This window comes from Bombus pascuorum, chromosome 14 (genome assembly GCF_905332965.1).
Source record: "Bombus pascuorum chromosome 14, iyBomPasc1.1, whole genome shotgun sequence".
NCBI classification, from domain to species: domain Eukaryota; kingdom Metazoa; phylum Arthropoda; class Insecta; order Hymenoptera; family Apidae; genus Bombus; species Bombus pascuorum.
Window position 1 is genome coordinate 7,965,031 of NC_083501.1, and position 16,580 is coordinate 7,981,610.

General features: G+C 34.0%; 3 protein-coding genes across 4 annotated transcripts in view; all 3 read right to left on the reverse strand.

Moving 5' to 3' along the window:
- The window catches only part of LOC132914055 (tyrosine-protein kinase transmembrane receptor Ror), a 356,038-nt gene extending 351,400 nt beyond the window's left edge, over window positions 1-4,638 (reverse strand). Inside the window, exon 1 of one of the 2 annotated variants that reach the window (XM_060972848.1) lies at window positions 3,668-4,636. In XM_060972848.1, coding sequence (XP_060828831.1) covers window positions 3,668-3,740 — 73 coding nt within the window. In that variant the 5' untranslated portion in view covers window positions 3,741-4,636. Of the gene's footprint in view, window positions 1-3,667 lie in introns of both variants that reach the window. The other variant, XM_060972849.1, reaches the window with a different exon arrangement.
- Window positions 4,639-5,214: 576 nt separating this feature from the next.
- On the reverse strand, window positions 5,215-10,641 carry LOC132914058 (uncharacterized). The gene is made up of 11 exons (XM_060972854.1): window positions 9,957-10,641; window positions 8,601-8,985; window positions 7,928-8,020; window positions 7,720-7,801; window positions 7,479-7,650; window positions 6,899-6,980; window positions 6,714-6,827; window positions 6,465-6,624; window positions 5,857-6,081; window positions 5,554-5,623; window positions 5,215-5,475 (listed from the first exon to the last, which is right to left on the reverse strand). Exons 1-11 carry the CDS (start codon window positions 10,095-10,097, stop codon window positions 5,407-5,409), a joined length of 1,593 nt encoding a protein of 530 aa, XP_060828837.1. The 5' UTR covers window positions 10,098-10,641; the 3' UTR covers window positions 5,215-5,406.
- Window positions 10,642-10,732: 91 nt separating this feature from the next.
- On the reverse strand, window positions 10,733-16,530 carry LOC132914056 (transcription elongation factor SPT5). Its single transcript, XM_060972851.1, has 11 exons — window positions 16,142-16,530; window positions 15,155-15,234; window positions 14,830-15,085; window positions 14,525-14,757; window positions 13,954-14,452; window positions 13,519-13,867; window positions 12,815-13,401; window positions 12,317-12,669; window positions 11,837-12,235; window positions 11,582-11,757; window positions 10,733-11,192 (listed from the first exon to the last, which is right to left on the reverse strand). Exons 1-11 carry the CDS (start codon window positions 16,363-16,365, stop codon window positions 10,950-10,952), a joined length of 3,399 nt encoding a protein of 1,132 aa, XP_060828834.1. The 5' UTR covers window positions 16,366-16,530; the 3' UTR covers window positions 10,733-10,949.
- Window positions 16,531-16,580: the final 50 nt, after the last annotated feature.

Sequence of the window (16,580 nt, forward strand, 5' to 3'; positions counted from 1 at the left end):
CTTTACAAACTCCGTCTATTACAATATTTTCCCTTGTTGACTATTCGCTGAAATACTCGCCCATACAACTATAAAAAATACACGAAAAAGAATAGGAAAGAAGAAAAATAAAATTTCCAAAGTTTTTCTACCACCTGTTCTCTCAAACTGCGTCGAAGCGCTTCCCTTTAACTATTTGTCTAAATATTCAGCCTTGCAAATATGAGAAAAATAAGGAAAGACAGAATAAAAACAAAACTAGAGTTTCTCTACCACCATCGCCGTTCAATTTCTTCCAAAATTATTCGCCAGAAACAAAAGGAAAAGAGGTTATCGAAATATGAAAACGGGGGAAAATTTACATGATATCTTGCTGGCTCATCTTCGATTTCCAACTTTTGCATGCGACAAAACGACCCGGGTAATCTAAAACAGAGGAATCGGACGTTTCTAATCCGGATCACGCGTGTCCAGAATGAGATCCGAGTTCGGAATGGGATTCGAAACGATGGCCAGAGCGAAATGAACCCCCCGTCGACGTTTTTCCATTCGAATTTCGACGCAAGCTTTGCCTTTCCCCTTCCTCTTCTTCCACCTCGTCCTTTCTCCTTTTTACTTTTTTCTACGGGTGAAAAACGGTCATGCAGCCGGGAAATGCGAGAACTCGCGTTTCGTGCCACGTATTGGTGTTTATTTTCGAGGAGACGTAAATATTCTGCTCTTTTTTCCTTCACCTTTTTTCCCCCGAACCTCTTTGGATTCGTTAGATATGCATGGTTTGTAGATTCGATTTAGTCAAAAAGTGTTGCCACGATATATTGTCGGTTTGTGAGATAAAATACCAGGTTTTCTGTTCTTCACAAGTGTAAAAACGTTTGAATGGAACATTTATGATGGAAATTTCCAAATTCTGTGTATATCGATGTTGCGCGTCTCGTTGTTGGAATAAATTGAAATATACCAAAGCATCGAAGATATTGAATTATTTATGTATTTTGTATTAATAGTTACTTATTAACAAATTACTGACCAAGTGTTTCTTTTTTCTGTGACTGAAGTATGGCAAATGGCTTTGAGCAAACAAAAATGCCTTATATTTATTTGAATTAATAATGAAAAATAATTCATCCATTAATCATTAATATATCTATTAATAATTTTCCTTATTTCCTACAATAACCTACCTTTTCATATCCTCTATTCATGGAACTTCTAGCGCGAAGAGTGTTACTGTTATGAATGGTAATTGAACTGTTCATTGTAAATCCAGTTCTCACAATCAGAAAGGCTACAAGTCCTTGTATCAGATGACCTAATAATTTACTTAAATCTTCATAATTGTTACATTTCCCAGAATATATTAAACGTGTATTAAATACAATCTGATTACAAAGTTTTCGTAGAAAAGAAGTTTAATCAATTGCGAACTAATGAATATTGCAACATTATTTAACATTCTTTGAATAATTCAAATTTTATAAATAGACTAATAAATTGTCGAAATAATCACGGTGATCCCAATTTTACACACATGATTATACGTATTATGGAACTAATTGAATTATCATAATCTCATCTTTATCCTACTCTAACAGAAATTAAAGAGTAATTGCAATAGATCTAAAAAAAGCTTAAAAAAATTCGCTTGTTTTATATAAATTGATTTCTCGCGTTATTCTATAAGCAAAATAAATATGGCAAGATGATTGGAAATCCAGTACTTTTATTCCAGAAATTTATTGTAAGCACTTAAATATCCCATAATTAATAAATTAATATAAAATTTTCTGTTTCTAATCTAAACTCCTTCACGTGTTTCTTGGTGCTTTTAAGGCTACCCCTACCCTACCTGTGATACTAAGAATAAATAATATTATTAGAAGTATGTATACACAGTTGAGAAATAGAAAATAAAAAAGATGAGAATGAGAATGAGAGGAGAGAAAGGTTAAGATAGAATTGTAAGACAAGGATTGCGTGAGCCAAGTCCATTTCTTGGTCGTGTGAGGTGAAAAATAAAAAATAGTATTATAATAATAACTTCAATTGCGTAATACCTTGTTAACCTAACTTTTTAATAATTATTAATTCAACAGACGAATGATAAAAATTGTTGACGAAGCAAAAATGGCTTTGATTATTTCCACAAGCTAATAAAATAGAAATTGAACGCGATATACAATAACTACAAAAAAGAAACAAATTCCTGGTCTTATTCATTAGCGGAGAAAACAATGAGGTTGGTATTCAGGCAGATCCAAAAAGCAATAGAGTTCAGGCTGTATTGTGGCGCCCTCGATACAAATACAGCCTGGATAAATATGTGTTTTGAATTCCCTTCCTTATTGCGTTCCTCGTCACTTTTTGTATATGGTCGTACCAGTGTAAACATCACATTTCACGATCACTTTGTGAAAAAGGTACAATCATCATGGCCGTGTACCATATGCCTTCGAAACTTTTTCTATTTACATTAAGAAAATATATCATTCCTATTCAGATGTCTTTTATACTCTCTCAATGAAATTTGATCCCTGTAAAAAATGAAACGTATCTTTTATGTACTCTTCGTAATAATAATAAACCTTGGATATTCTAGAAATCTTCCAACCATTAATCTTTATTTGACATTAACTTTAAAATAATTTTGATTCTGATATTTTATTTTGTGTTAAATTATATTAATAAAAGATTACAGGACAAGCATGATAAGTACGTGTTATGTATTATGTATATAAAGTTAGTTTATAATTAAAAAAGAATATTTTAATATCAAGTAATACAAATACAGAGAAACTGATAGAAAAAATTTGCAAATGAAATGTTGCATTAACATAACCTTGATCGTTAATGGGTTAATGAAACGAATTCGGCCAAAATAAAATTATTTTTGTATATATTTTTCATTTCCAATATCACAAATAAAAAATGAAATACATTGTCAATAAATAGAATTAATAAGAATTATTCAAGCTATTTATGCTAAACGCGTTCGCTACGTATCACTCTACAAATGAAGATAATGCAAGACACCTATAATAAGTCTACATTCATTGATTTTCTAATTTTTATATCGCTTGTTAATTAAAAGTGGGTATTTCAATAAAACTGAGTTGTAAAGCAAAATGCCTTTTTATGTAGTACCTTTTAAAAATTGGTTAAAGTTTTAAATAAAATAAACAGCATAACTAATATTGCGCTAATTAGATTGTGAATATTTATCCAATTTCATATTTCTATGAATGCAACTAAAAAAATGGAATCTATATATATTCGTTTCATTCACTAAATATCACACTGGTCGTTTTATTTTGAATATTTTATACATTTTCTTGCATTATGTGCTTTCTCTATACTTTTAAATTTATTATAAATGCATAAAGATTCGCAATCTAGTGGTAACTGATATTTTAGTTTTAAAATATTCATATAGGTAATAACACATTTCTTTCCTCTAAGATGATTCCTAAACGAAGTAAAAAACAGTTCAGTAATATGGAACTAATGTGCTGAATTTTAACAAAAAAAAACTGCTTTTCTAAAAAAGTAAGAAGTGTAATTTATCATGTTTCTTCTCTATGACCTTCAAATCATCTAATTCTTAAAACTTCAAATGTCACGTTGAATACATGAATCTTTCAACGAAGTAAGCTTTTCAAATAAGAAACTGAAGAAAAACGTCACTCACCTTTCAAAACGGCTGTGAGGAGTAACACGACGAACAGTAGGCACAGTTTACTGCAGCTTCGTCGTCCCATCATGTCCTTAAAGAGGAGAGCACACCACGACACCACAGTCAATTACGGCCGCGCGAAACGCCAGTCGAGAATCTATCCGCAGTGCGCATTGTTCACAAGTCGAAACTAGTCCCAATCGTATAGTTACACGAATCAATTCATGAATTGTATCAACTACAAAGTATTCTCACACTCTTTTCTCACGAATTCTAATTCAGGAGAGCTATAAAAAAAAAAATGTGTCTCGCGAAACCGATAACAAAGTCAACCTCGAACTGTTTTGTTTACACGTACGAAACTCTAAAGCGTCGTATTCCACAATCGACAAAGATTTATTTACTCGATTTATCAAATGAAACGATCGTCTAACACGACTAGAAAACTCAGTTCAAGAATTTCAAACGGTCGATTCAAGAAATCGCACGAGCTTCACCTTTCAACGAATTCGATCTATTTGAAATTAACCAATAGATCGCTTGAACAAACGGAACGTTCCAATTCGCGTTTCTATGAAAATTTAGATCAAGGAACGCGAGTTCGCGCCGAAATCTCACCAATGTTTGTTAATTATCCCTTATTTTTGACACTAATGTTTTCCACCACTATGAACGTTAGAGCACGATCTTTAGTCCGAGTAAAAACAAAGGGACAGTTGAATCAAAAGTAACCGTGACACACGTGTCTTCACGAATGAATGAAATATGCGAACACAATTTAGTTTTTGTTTGATTCGTTCGACTAGTATTATCAAGCGTGAATAAGAAAGCGTGTAACGAAATTCAATTATATCACATTTAATATGGAATGTTTACCGATTCGAAGCACTTACGACAGTACACGATCGAAAGTATATCGAGAGGACAACGCAAAATACCTTTACTCTTAAACGTATCGCGCGACACTGACTGTCCTGATCGCCGTAGCCGACACTCGACACGCTTCCGAAGCCAGATGGCGCTGCTGTTGCGACGCGTTTGATAAACCAGGAGACGCCGGCATTCGACTCCGCGGCCCGGTTGCAACAAGTTGCAGCGCGTGGCTCTTCGGCTGCACGCTTCGGGAACGTGCATTCATTGAATGCAATCCGCACGTACGCGGCCGGCATAACAAAGTGCAATCGACTGCTAGCCGCCTCTGCAGAACGCGGTTGTAATAAAATTAAAACTGCCGTCTCGCGTCCCCTACGATGACGGACTGGCCACCTTGTCATTCTTGACGGGGATTCGAGATGAAAAAATTCTTTTAACGTGTGTTTAATCATTTTTTGGGGCAATAAAGGTTTTTTGTAGATTGACAAATTCTGTATAAAGGTCACGAAAAAAAATATGATAAATCGTATGTAGGGACCAAAAGTTAGAAATTTTTTGAAATTTTATGGAGAAAATCATTAAAGATATCTTAATTTTTTGTTTAAATGGGCGTATTTTTTCCCGATATTAGAAATATAAAGTCTTGTAACGATAAAGAAATAATTATTTTCTAAATCGTTCATTCACACTATCATAACATTACAACTTTACACTATCAAAGGGATAAAAATACCTAGTTATTATATAAAGTATTTAAAAATTATTATACTTAGATAGTAATAATTAGAAAGGCGATTTTATTTGTAATTGATAGTATTTATTACGTCGTACATACTAAAAAGGGATATATTAAAAGATAAATGAAAACTTGTAACCTTCTATTATCTGGGTTTGCTCTCCGGACTCTCCGTATTCGTGGTTAACGAGCCATCCGAACTATAACAAACTTTCTGCAAAAATTCAATTGAATTTACAGTTATATCTCATCCATGTAATTAATAACAATTTGAATAATTGAAATTACGTACTCTGATGGGCACATGCTCCTTTCGATGACACGATAACATCGCTGAAACCGATTTGTTTATTTTCCTTTTCCTGAAAAAATAATAAAATATATAATTGCTTAAGGCTTAAATAACATTTTAGAACCTGTTTTAGATTTGCCATCAATCTTTATAACAAACAGAGAAAAATCAAATGATCTACGAAATAATTATCATTATTTTAAATTTACTTATTACAACACTTAAATCTTTGAGAATAATAAATTAATTGCAGGAAATTGATTTTCTAAAGTGATAATCAATAAATATCAAATAAATACTTACTGATAACTTCTGCTACTATGACTAACGTCGATCGTGTCTTTGCTAGTATAACTAATTGCGGCTAAACAACGTTCCTCGTCCATACGATCTTGACAACCTCCATGACATTTACCAAACCTGTTCTTCCAATAATTCTTAATTCTTTCCAGCAAACTCTTACGAGGTGATTGTGTTGGACACGTATCAGGTTGGCAGTATTCTTTATTTTCGTACAAAACAGCAACTCTAAATTAGAAAAATAGGAAATTTTCTTTTAAAAAACCGTTGCATGTGTAATATCACTAAATTGAAGAAAGCAAATTTTAATAGAATTTTAAAATCTATGGAAAAATTCATCAAAAAATCATTGTATTTGTTTTTTATCGCTTTGATTTTCTTTTAATCTCAAATCACTATAAAATATTTTGATGTGAAATTGTTTGAGTACATATTAAATTTTTAAATTGTTCTTCTGTAAACAGCATGGAATATCATTTATCATGTTTCTTCATATATTATAACATTGTATTTTAATAAAATTCCTTCCTTGTAAAATATATAAAATATGATTCAGTATATTTTTTCCCGAAAAAAATTTTTCCCCGTAAAAGATGTTTACTAAAACATACGGAGGATCCTGTGGTTCATACGAGACGCACTCGTCCGAGTGTTTCATAAGGAATCTGTAGCAGACCAAGCTCAAGCCTACCAACAACCACACTAGTAACGCGCTCACCACTGCAATCGATATTAATTCGGCCGTTCCTAGTGGGACTCCCGTTTCCTCTTCTACAACGAAGGAAGAAACGAGACAACGTTAGAAAGCAGAAACCAATAAAAAATTCGACGGCGATTGAAATGCTGCTTTCTCTCGTCACCTTTGTACAGAGGTGATACGGCTTCCTCGGGCTCAATAGTTTGTTGCGCGCCTATTTTGGGCATAATCTCATACGTTCCGCTTTTTGCTCCCTTCGTGGGACCGGTTCCCGCGCCTGACATGGAAAAACGATGGGTTATAGGGAACATCCTGCGCTGGAAAATTGCTAATAAGGAAAAGACGTACCTGCTTCCTCCAACGAGGCGATCACCCTCAATACACCGCCGAACGCCGGGTACCATTTCTCATCATCAAGGTGTCGTTGCACCTAGAAAGGCGATGAGAGTCATCTGATGGTTGTTGATCGAGTTTGAGCAATGTAGAATCAGATAAAGCTATGGTAGAACCTTAATTATTAAAACACTGATTGATAGGCTGTAAATATTTATGAAAATTTACATTTTAATAAGCATAATTAAAGAAACGTAACCTAATTATATGTAGACATTCTGTATGCAATGCAGCTCAGTGCTATATTAAATTAGAGAATTTCGGATAAACATCGTTCAACAAACAATCAATTTTAGAACAGCATTAGTCAAACTGAATTGCACAAAATAACATGCAATCTGAGAAACCTTAAACAATATAATATTGCATGAAATATGTTAAAAAATATCGTTTAACCATTTATACCATTGTTTAATGATGGTTATAAAATGTTTTGCGAGGAAAAGGTTTCTTGATTGTAATGGAACAATTCCCTTAAGTATTTATGATATGTAAGGAAGATTGCCACTTTCGATCACAGCGACTCACAACGTACGGATTGCTGCAGCCAATCATAAAACTCCCGATTGAAGGCCTCCAACTCAGATTTTTCTTTCGATTTCGAGACGATGCACTTCACGCTAGCTATGTAGTATTTGACCAATGCAAAAGTCGATCGTTCACTATATAAAGACTGCAAGGTGTTCTTCTTAAAAGGTAACGCGATACTGAAGAAAAATTCTATTTTAATATCGTTAATATTAGCGATGGAAGGAAATGGTTCAAGTTATCAATACCTATTTGGCTGTGTATCGTCGTCCAGGAAAGGAAGAGGAATGATAATCGATTCGTTATCTCGATCAAATTCATCTTTGTGCCCTTCAAATAATGATAATATTATGTTTAAACAAATATCATCTTTTTAGTATTGGATTGTTTATTAAAATTAGGGATACATTATACTTAGCAAGTATTTAGTTTTTGTATTAATTCTGATGAACTCACTCGTATTTGTACTTTTAATTTTGTGCTTCGGAACATGCCTCTTTTTCTGCTTGAACGTGAAACGTTTCGTCTCTCGTCTGTTAGCGATCGAAGCTAATAAATGAATAATAGTTATATCAAACTGATCATTGCATAAAAACTAGCCCAATAATTGTTTGAACTTTAGCTACATAATAGCTAAGAATAATGTTACTATTATCATTATCATTACACTATCTACAGTACATATCATTACAGTTACTGTTATCATACATATCATTATCTACATATTTCGATACAAGCCCATAAATTTTGTTAATTACGTTATATTCACATTCCGATTCATAAATTCAAAATTCAATTTCAATCAATATACGAAATAAACAATAACGGAATAATGCCTATAATTGTTCCTCCAAACTTCTTAATCTTATACATACACGATTAATGTAAAATTATTATTTTTCTGTGTTGGTACATAGCACTGCCATCTCTCATAACCATTTCAACACTTGCATTTATGAAACTTCCCTCCAAATTAGTACCAAATAAACCCATTACAGTATCCTAGCAATTTAATCCATTCCATCTACAAACAAAACTATTTTCTCCGAACTTTCGATTGAAACAATCACTATCGAATTGCTTAAAATCCCCATGAATACTTTACGAAAGCTAATAATCATATTCTTACATGCAGAGTAAGTAATAACGCCGTCGCACGCAACCGACGACGATTTCGGCGACGTAATCACTATCGCTTGAATCTTCGTCTGTTTTATCTTCTTCGAAGGATTTAGCCAACCAGCTCCGTTGCTTCGTAAAAAAACTTTCAGCTGTTCGTACAGTTCGAATAGTTTTCTAGCATTTCGGTACTTTACGTTGCCCGCGTAATAGGAGTGTTTGGTGAGGGGCAAAATGTAAACCTGCAAGTAACCGCCCATCGTGTCCGCCAGGGCTTTCAGCATCAGGTGCTTCGTTTTTCCTATCGACAGCTTACGCACGTTTTCCAGACAAATGTGAAAGTAATCCATCAGCAGCGCGATGTACCGATCGTTCTCATAATTTAGAACTTTCACCTGGAGAATCAGAGTAACCATAGATACATGGTACGGTATAGACACATGGATATTTTTTTGAAGAGGAATCGATGATGGAACGATTTTAAGCTTTTTTTTAAAGTGGATAGGATGATACGTTTGATGGAAAGATGATACATTGAAGTTATTTGCGGTGTTAACACTTTATCGTTTTACGATATTTTTGTAGATATTTAAACAGTCCTCAACTATTTATCGCTATAAACACCATATTAAGAGCGAATTACTGAAACATAATTTATATTTGATAGTCTTCATTGAAACATTGAAGCTTAAGCTATTGCTAAAACTAAACATTATTACAATATTTTTAAACTTAAATTTCGATGCGATTTGTCTTACTTAGGTTGGAACTATAATTTGTACCACGAATATAACCCGATATTATACCCAACAAAGTTGGGCAACCTTTCAAGAATAACGAAGTTCCGAAATTTATTTTTGAATAATGTTTCTGTTCAGAGAAAAATTATCTGTTGGTCACGAATAAATTTGTATCATTATTTAAAATAACACCGCTTCATATCTTCTTGTTTAAATACAGAATTGTCCGTTAGTAATTCATTTTTAATTTAAGCATTTTTATTATGTTTAACATATATGTACAAGTGATAGTGAATAAATTTTGTTCAAAAAAAGTAGGTAATTTATTATTAATTACATATGAAAAAATACATTTTAAAAATTTATTGCATAATAATATGAATTATACATATATTATAAAATATACATATTTGATTGAAGTATTATTATTTCCTTTATTAAAAATTTATTGGTACACCAAAAATGAAAAGATCACAAACACACAACATATTATAAAGAAAATAAAAAATATGCAAAAAAGTAATAATGATGTTTAGAATATTTTATGTTAAAATAAACTATGTAGGATAAAAGAATATAATTTTGTTGATTCGTAACTAGCAGAACTAGGTTAAGGAGAGCCGTACCTTTGGTAAGAGATCTTGAAACATTCGTCGACTATTCAAGATAATAAATTCCTCCGTGGTCCAACAATGTTTAGCTGTATCACTTTTCTCAAATAACACCGTGCCAATGTTTTGTTCATGTTTGAAAGTATTAACACCCATCACCCTAACATTCGCAACAGTAACATATGAAACATATATTTTTAAATGAAATGTTATAGTCTCAGTTTCATATAATTAATTAATGATAACATTCTTTTAATTATACAATTAAACTTTAAATAAAACAAGTATGATGTTGGTGTTTATGTTTATATACCTTCCTATATTAACGAGAGTAGTTGCAATAAATACCGGAAAGAACCATAGAAAGCATGATTTCATAATCCAATCGGTAAATCCCGATTAGTACGATTTTCCCTTGAAAAAATTTCCCTTGGAAAATTTATGCCGATCCCTTGAGTGTTCCCTAATCATTTCGTCACGGCTTCCTCTCGTTTGTTATGTGACTGTCTTCAGATTAATGAGTTGTAAATTGTGAATAATTTTAAGAGTACAAACGTTTGATAGGTATAATAGCTTCGATTTTGTCTTCGATCAAATGAAGATTGAGAACTCCGCTTTCTTTTCATGCTTAGGCGTGTTTATATTACAATTCATCTTTACATTGTATAAAAATTGCTGAACTATTTTATACACAACTAATTGTAAGTATACATATGCATATAACTCATCCCGGTTTTTGTAACATCTTGGAAAGGGTTACAATATTAGGGAAAAATTAAAAACTCTTTACAATATATATATATTTATTTATTTATTTATATATATACACTTAATAATTACATAACTTAAATGCTACGTTTGAACATAACAAGAAATACAACGTAAAATCATCAATGTAATTTGCAAGATTTTCATTATAAATCTTTTTCGAATTTGCTCCCTTTGTTAAAATTGTCTTTATGGATTCCTCCTTCCCATCTATTTAGGAAATTGTCTTGGAATGAAAAATTATGTATTCGATGCCTTCATCTTGCACAAAAAACGCAAGTGTAACATTTTCACTTCATCCTTGTTCAATTTCACTACACCTTCTTGGTTATCTATGGATAGCAGAGTACCTACTGCTTCTCTGTCTTCTCCGATAATCACTTTGACTCGGTCACCTCGTGATGGAACTACCGGTTCTACGTCCTCGCAAATCAAATTCACTACTCTGTCTTCTACAGGTAGGAAGATTGAACACATGCCACCCTGTTCATACAAATATGTAAGTAGTAAACAGATTTGAAATAAAAAGATAATAAAATAAAAATAACAGTATATATAATAAAAAAAATAAATGAAAATGGAAAGAAATATAAAAAAAAGTATAGCTAAATTAGTGTACATTATAACTAGATGTTTATACATTTATAGAAAACACAAAAATACATATAATACATACAGTATACGAAACATTGTATACAAAATATCCACAGTATAATACTCTTTATAACAAATATTTAGTGAATGAAATAAATCTCTGATTGGATTCTGCTTCTTTGATTGTATTTAAATAGACATGTACTTGCATAAACATCCACAGTCTAATTATAAACTATATAAAACTAGTTTTATTAAGCAAGAGGTAGAATACTTACGGATATTCCCCGAATAACACCTTGCTGGCCAGCTAACGCAGGATCTTGATGAGAGTCACGAATTCGAACTTCAATATCTGTTGTGTGCCATTCGGCTCCTCCAATGATTCCGGAACCGACGCTTGTATCTAGACCGGCGCCTGGTGTCTGTGGATTGTATGGGCTACCTGCAACTCCTAGAAAAGAAAGAGTAATAGTTTTAACGAACGTTCTAATCTTGATCTCTAAAGCGCCTAAATAGAGAAAGGCATTTACCTGGAGTCATAGGACTGTAACCCATGGGTGAAGGCGTGGCAAAAGCTCCATGCGGGCTAGTAGTATATCCAGTACCACTTGGCGAGGGAGTTGCAACATATCCTGTAGGACTAGGACTTGCAGTGGCACTTCCTGCCGGGCTAGGACTCGGTTGATACGAACTGAAGCTCTGCTCTGAACCGTACATCGTGCCAGGCGTTTGTGGCGTGAATGGTCCAGTTGAAGGATAACCTGGCGCATAACCTGGAGATCCGCCTTCTTCCATACTGTATCCATCGAAGTCGTTCGTCCTGGCAGGAGTATTGGTAACAGCTGGATCCCAGGCACCAGATTGTCCTGGTGTGCGTGAACCATCGTGGGATGGCGTCATCGAGCCATAATGAGGTGTACGAGAACCATCTGCAAGTTTAAAATATTAAGTTTAATTCATTGAATTTAATCATATACTTGCATGGTTATACATCTGTTTCAAACACTTACTTTCGTACATTGGTGTTTGAGAGCCATGCATGGGTGTTTTCGATCCATCTCTAGCATACATGGGTGTCTGTCCACCACCATATGCTGGTGTCCTGTTGTAGCTGCTGAAACCACCATCCTTTGTGAGTACAGCAACGTTCGCAATGTGAGACCTGTCCACGGAGATGGTCTGACAGGTGGAGTGTAATTCTACACGAGCAGTTGTCTCTGTAGCATCTTTTACTATTCCAACATTTCCCTTATACGGTCCGCCAGTTATTTTGATAGTAGTTCCTATCAATTCTCTATCGCGTCTGGCTCCACCACCACGACCTCTGCCTCTTCCACCTCCGCCACCTCTTCCGAAGCCACCTCTATAAAAAAAAATAGAAAATACAGATGATTAAGGAAAGAATTAAAACAGAAGGAAATTATTAATTAGAAAAGAATTATTTTGAATATAATAAAAAAATGTTCCACCATTATATTCAAAATAGGAAATAACGAAATGTTACTCACCCACTAGGATGCATTGGCGATGCTATTCTTGGCGACATGAATCCTGTCACAGGTGACACAGCCGATATGTTGGACTTATTTCCACCAGAAAGTTGCAAATGTCTCGTTTTGCAAACGAAAATTCCACCGTTGTCAACGAACATTCGCGAATGCAAAAATGCAAAGCTTCTGTACAAATGTTTTATTTCTCCACCCCTTCCAGCGTGTGGACCATCTACCACTTTGACAATGTCTTTCCTTTGTATAGTGTTCTGTTGTGAGTCTAATGCCACCGCATTTCTATTCTCGCGTCTCTTTGTGAGTCCCTGAGGTCTAGCTTCTATAACCTTGCCATGCATTGAAAGTACATGAAAATTTTCACGCTCCAATCGAACAATTACACCCACGGTTTGTGCGTCCAACTGTACTAAATCACCCCACTGGAATTGACCTAAACTGTCTACTCCAGTTGCCATATCCGAACAAAGTTGTAGATCTCTCGGAAGCACTTCTAATTCATGCATTGAAAGATCAGAAAACAAAACTACTCTATTTTGTTCGACTCGAACTATTAAACCAGTATCGCCCTCATATCTTCCTGCAACAACCTGCAAATAATTTCTTCATATTATACATTCTATATTATAAATAATAAATTAATATTAATAATAAATTCTATATTATACATGAGTTTTTCTTTATATTCTTTATTCATTGATATTTACCTTAACGTGGTCGCCCATAGTGAAATATTTTCGTAATTCAGACGCTTGAAATTCTAAAGCTTCTCTAAGCTCCTCATGTTTTGGCATAACCATAATCATGTTTCCATCTATAGAGACAATTTTTCCTTGCAAGTTAATCAATTCTCCCTCGCATACTTCGACATTGTCCCCTGTGCTGAAGGAATGGGTCACCGTCGCATCTTCTTTATTACCCGCACCAGTTCCTTGAGTCCCGCTTAAATCTAATTCAACGCCCTCGGGAGCCTCCTCGAATCTTTCTAGTTCAGATAATGTTGGTTTCACACCTTCTGCGATAATCGCACTTGTCGTAAAATTTTTATACAAAAATCTGAAACAATATTTAAATTCATTCGCATATACTTAAAAGATAGTACTGTTGCAATAGCAAAATAAATAATCCAGATTGACACATACCCTTTTCTACTATATCTATTTCCTTCGAAAATCAAGAAGTCACCATCGCTAGTGACTTCTCCTCCGATAGCACGAATTGCTTCGGGGTCAAACGGTTTGGCTGTTGGTCTTCTTTTTCTCTTGCGTTTTAAAGCTTCAGATTCGCTTTGTGCTGTTCTCAAAGCTCCACGTGGTCTAGTATAATCAATTCTGGGCAACAATTTCAAATGAACCTGATTCTGTGCCAAGTCAACGTAGTCAACTTGAGCTATGTCATCTTTATAAATGCCTCTTTTTAGTCTAACCCATTGTTTCGCTTTTAAGCCTGTCTGTTCTTTAACTACACGTAACACATCGGTCATTTCTTTGATCGGTACCATCTGTTGTTTCCAAATACCCATTCTTAGATTTCCTACGTTTTCGATAGCTGCCTTTACGTGTGGTTGTTTGTATGCTTCTATGTAAATATAACCCTTTACTCCTTCAGGTGCAACAATAGATTTTATTTGAAGAGGTTCATCTGAAATAGGTTTTGAAATTAGGAATATTTTCGAGAAACAGAAATTTAAAGCAACTCTGACTTACTACATACTTGAATATTGGTATGTTATAAATTTTCGCATTAACAACAGTACTGTTGCTTTTTCTTCTCCAATACGGCATTTTACCATCCACAGATTTGGATCTTTTACACCTGGCAGTAAAGTTTGTTGTGTAATTTCATCGCTCATTTCTTCACCGCCATCACCAAAATGCCGAGTAGCAATAGATTCATCTGCATACTTTTTTCTAAGATACTCTTCTATTTCATCTTCCTTCTGAGAACTGTGAAAATTTGTAAAAATTAGCTTAAGGACAGCAAATCTTAAAGGATTTGAATAGATTTAAGATATTTACTCCCAAAGATTAGTTCCTCTACGTCTGCCTTCAATTTCTCTGGCAGTAGGACCCAACTCGTCCACTTCATTTCCAACAATACCAATTTCTTGGGCACCTTCTTCCCATTCCTCATCATCTTCAACTTCATCATCTACTTCAGCTTCGTCTATGATAAAATCGCGATATTTATCTTTTCTCCTTTTCTTACGAGGTCTATCATCATCCTCCTCTTCTTCTTCCTCATCATATTCGCTACTTCCATCCAAATCTTCCCCTAAACAAGAATAAATATTAGATATAATAAAAGAAATTTATATATGTATTTATATTCTTTGTCATTTACCTTCAGGTTCTTCCTCAGGCTCCACCTCTTCATCACCAGATCTTGCTTCCTCTGCTTCATCTCCTCTACCATCCTCCGAACTGAAAATTCAATAAATCTTTTTAAATCATGATTAATTCCATTTTTAACAAGCAACATGATATGCTATAAAATCTATTTCAGAATTTTTATCCAACATATACAACTAGGAATAACATGCAAGTATTCCATATAGAAATATAAACTCAATGAATAATTACAAAAGCATTAAAAAAAAATATAATAGTTGTTTCAATATTTTATTTCTTCAAATAATATGGTTTATGTTTATATAAATTATTTATGAACAGAACTTCATTTTAAAGAGCACGTAGTTTTTGTACTATATACATATAACTGAAACAAATAAGTCGAATAGCCGTAACAATACAATTTCAATCGTTTATTTGCACGAAACAATAAATCAACTAACATAAGATTAAATTTATAAATAAATGAATTAAAGTTTCAATTTAGTTGCATTAGATTTTAATTACAACAGTCTTATCGACTGTCTATACAAATTTTTGTGGTAGTTCCTTCTATCAATAACATTAACTTGGTAATGTCTTTAATGACAGCAATCCAAAAACGATATGCTTCCATAAATCAGTACAATTGAGTTTCAAGAAATATTGTATTATCCTTTGATTAGATAAACTTGGTTTTCCTGGCTTCTTAGTTTACACGCTAAAATAACTATCACGTGCATTTATATATATATAGTCACCAACACAACTCACTGTAGCAGCCATGATCATAAATATGGTCGTGTTAAATATTCGAAATGTCAAAATGGCACCCAGGTAAATTGTAAATTATTAAACAATGATCTGCGTGCTTTAAATTGATATTTTTGAACTCTACTTGTTAAAAACTATCATATGACGTACAAATAGGTCACGAGCTCGGTGTGCTTCAAAATGGAGTTTTCTCATGAAATATACATAAAATAAGTATTAATCTTACCCGCTGGCTGATCGAGACCGTGATCGCCACCTGGATGGACTCCTCGATCGCGACCTGGACGGACTTCTACTGCGAGAGACGCTACGTGATCTTTCACCAGCGTTTCCACCATCGCTGCCAGCTGCGGATTTCACTGAACGGTTCTCTTCTTGATCACTTTCGCTGCCACCAACTTCTCGATCGCTTTCATTGTCTGATAGATTGCTCGCCTCTGAATCCGACATTTCACACGAAAATTATATCGAATTCACTTAAATACGAATAATGGTACACTATTAAATGACGAGTTGGTTAGGGCACTGGTTAACACAGCACTTGTACGAAATAACCTATACAAAGCGCGTAGTATGTAACTGGCCGTAACAAGGAGCACTCACAAACCTCCCACTTATACAGTTCCAATGAAACTAAACCATCTGCTTTGTGAGCCCAAGAAACA

Bases quoted from the DNA above. Each gene is read 5' to 3' on its own strand.
- LOC132914056 (XM_060972851.1), bottom strand. From the start codon at position 16,365: ATGTCGGATTCAGAGGCGAGCAATCTATCAGACAATGAAAGCGATCGA. The intron at 12,236-12,316 runs GTAAGTGTTTGA...TTAAACTTGCAG, and splicing joins TCAAACACCAATGTACGAAA to ATGGTTCTCGTACACCTCAT. The intron at 11,193-11,581 runs GTAAGTATTCTA...TTGTATGAACAG, and splicing joins GTGTTATTCGGGGAATATCC to GGTGGCATGTGTTCAATCTT.
- LOC132914058 (XM_060972854.1), bottom strand. From the start codon at position 10,097: ATGGGTGTTAATACTTTCAAACATGAACAAAACATTGGCACGGTGTTA. The intron at 6,828-6,898 runs GTACGTCTTTTC...TTTCCATGTCAG, and splicing joins CGCCTCGTTGGAGGAAGCAG to GCGCGGGAACCGGTCCCACG. The intron at 5,624-5,856 runs GTAAGTATTTAT...TTATTTTTTCAG, and splicing joins CATAGTAGCAGAAGTTATCA to GAAAAGGAAAATAAACAAAT.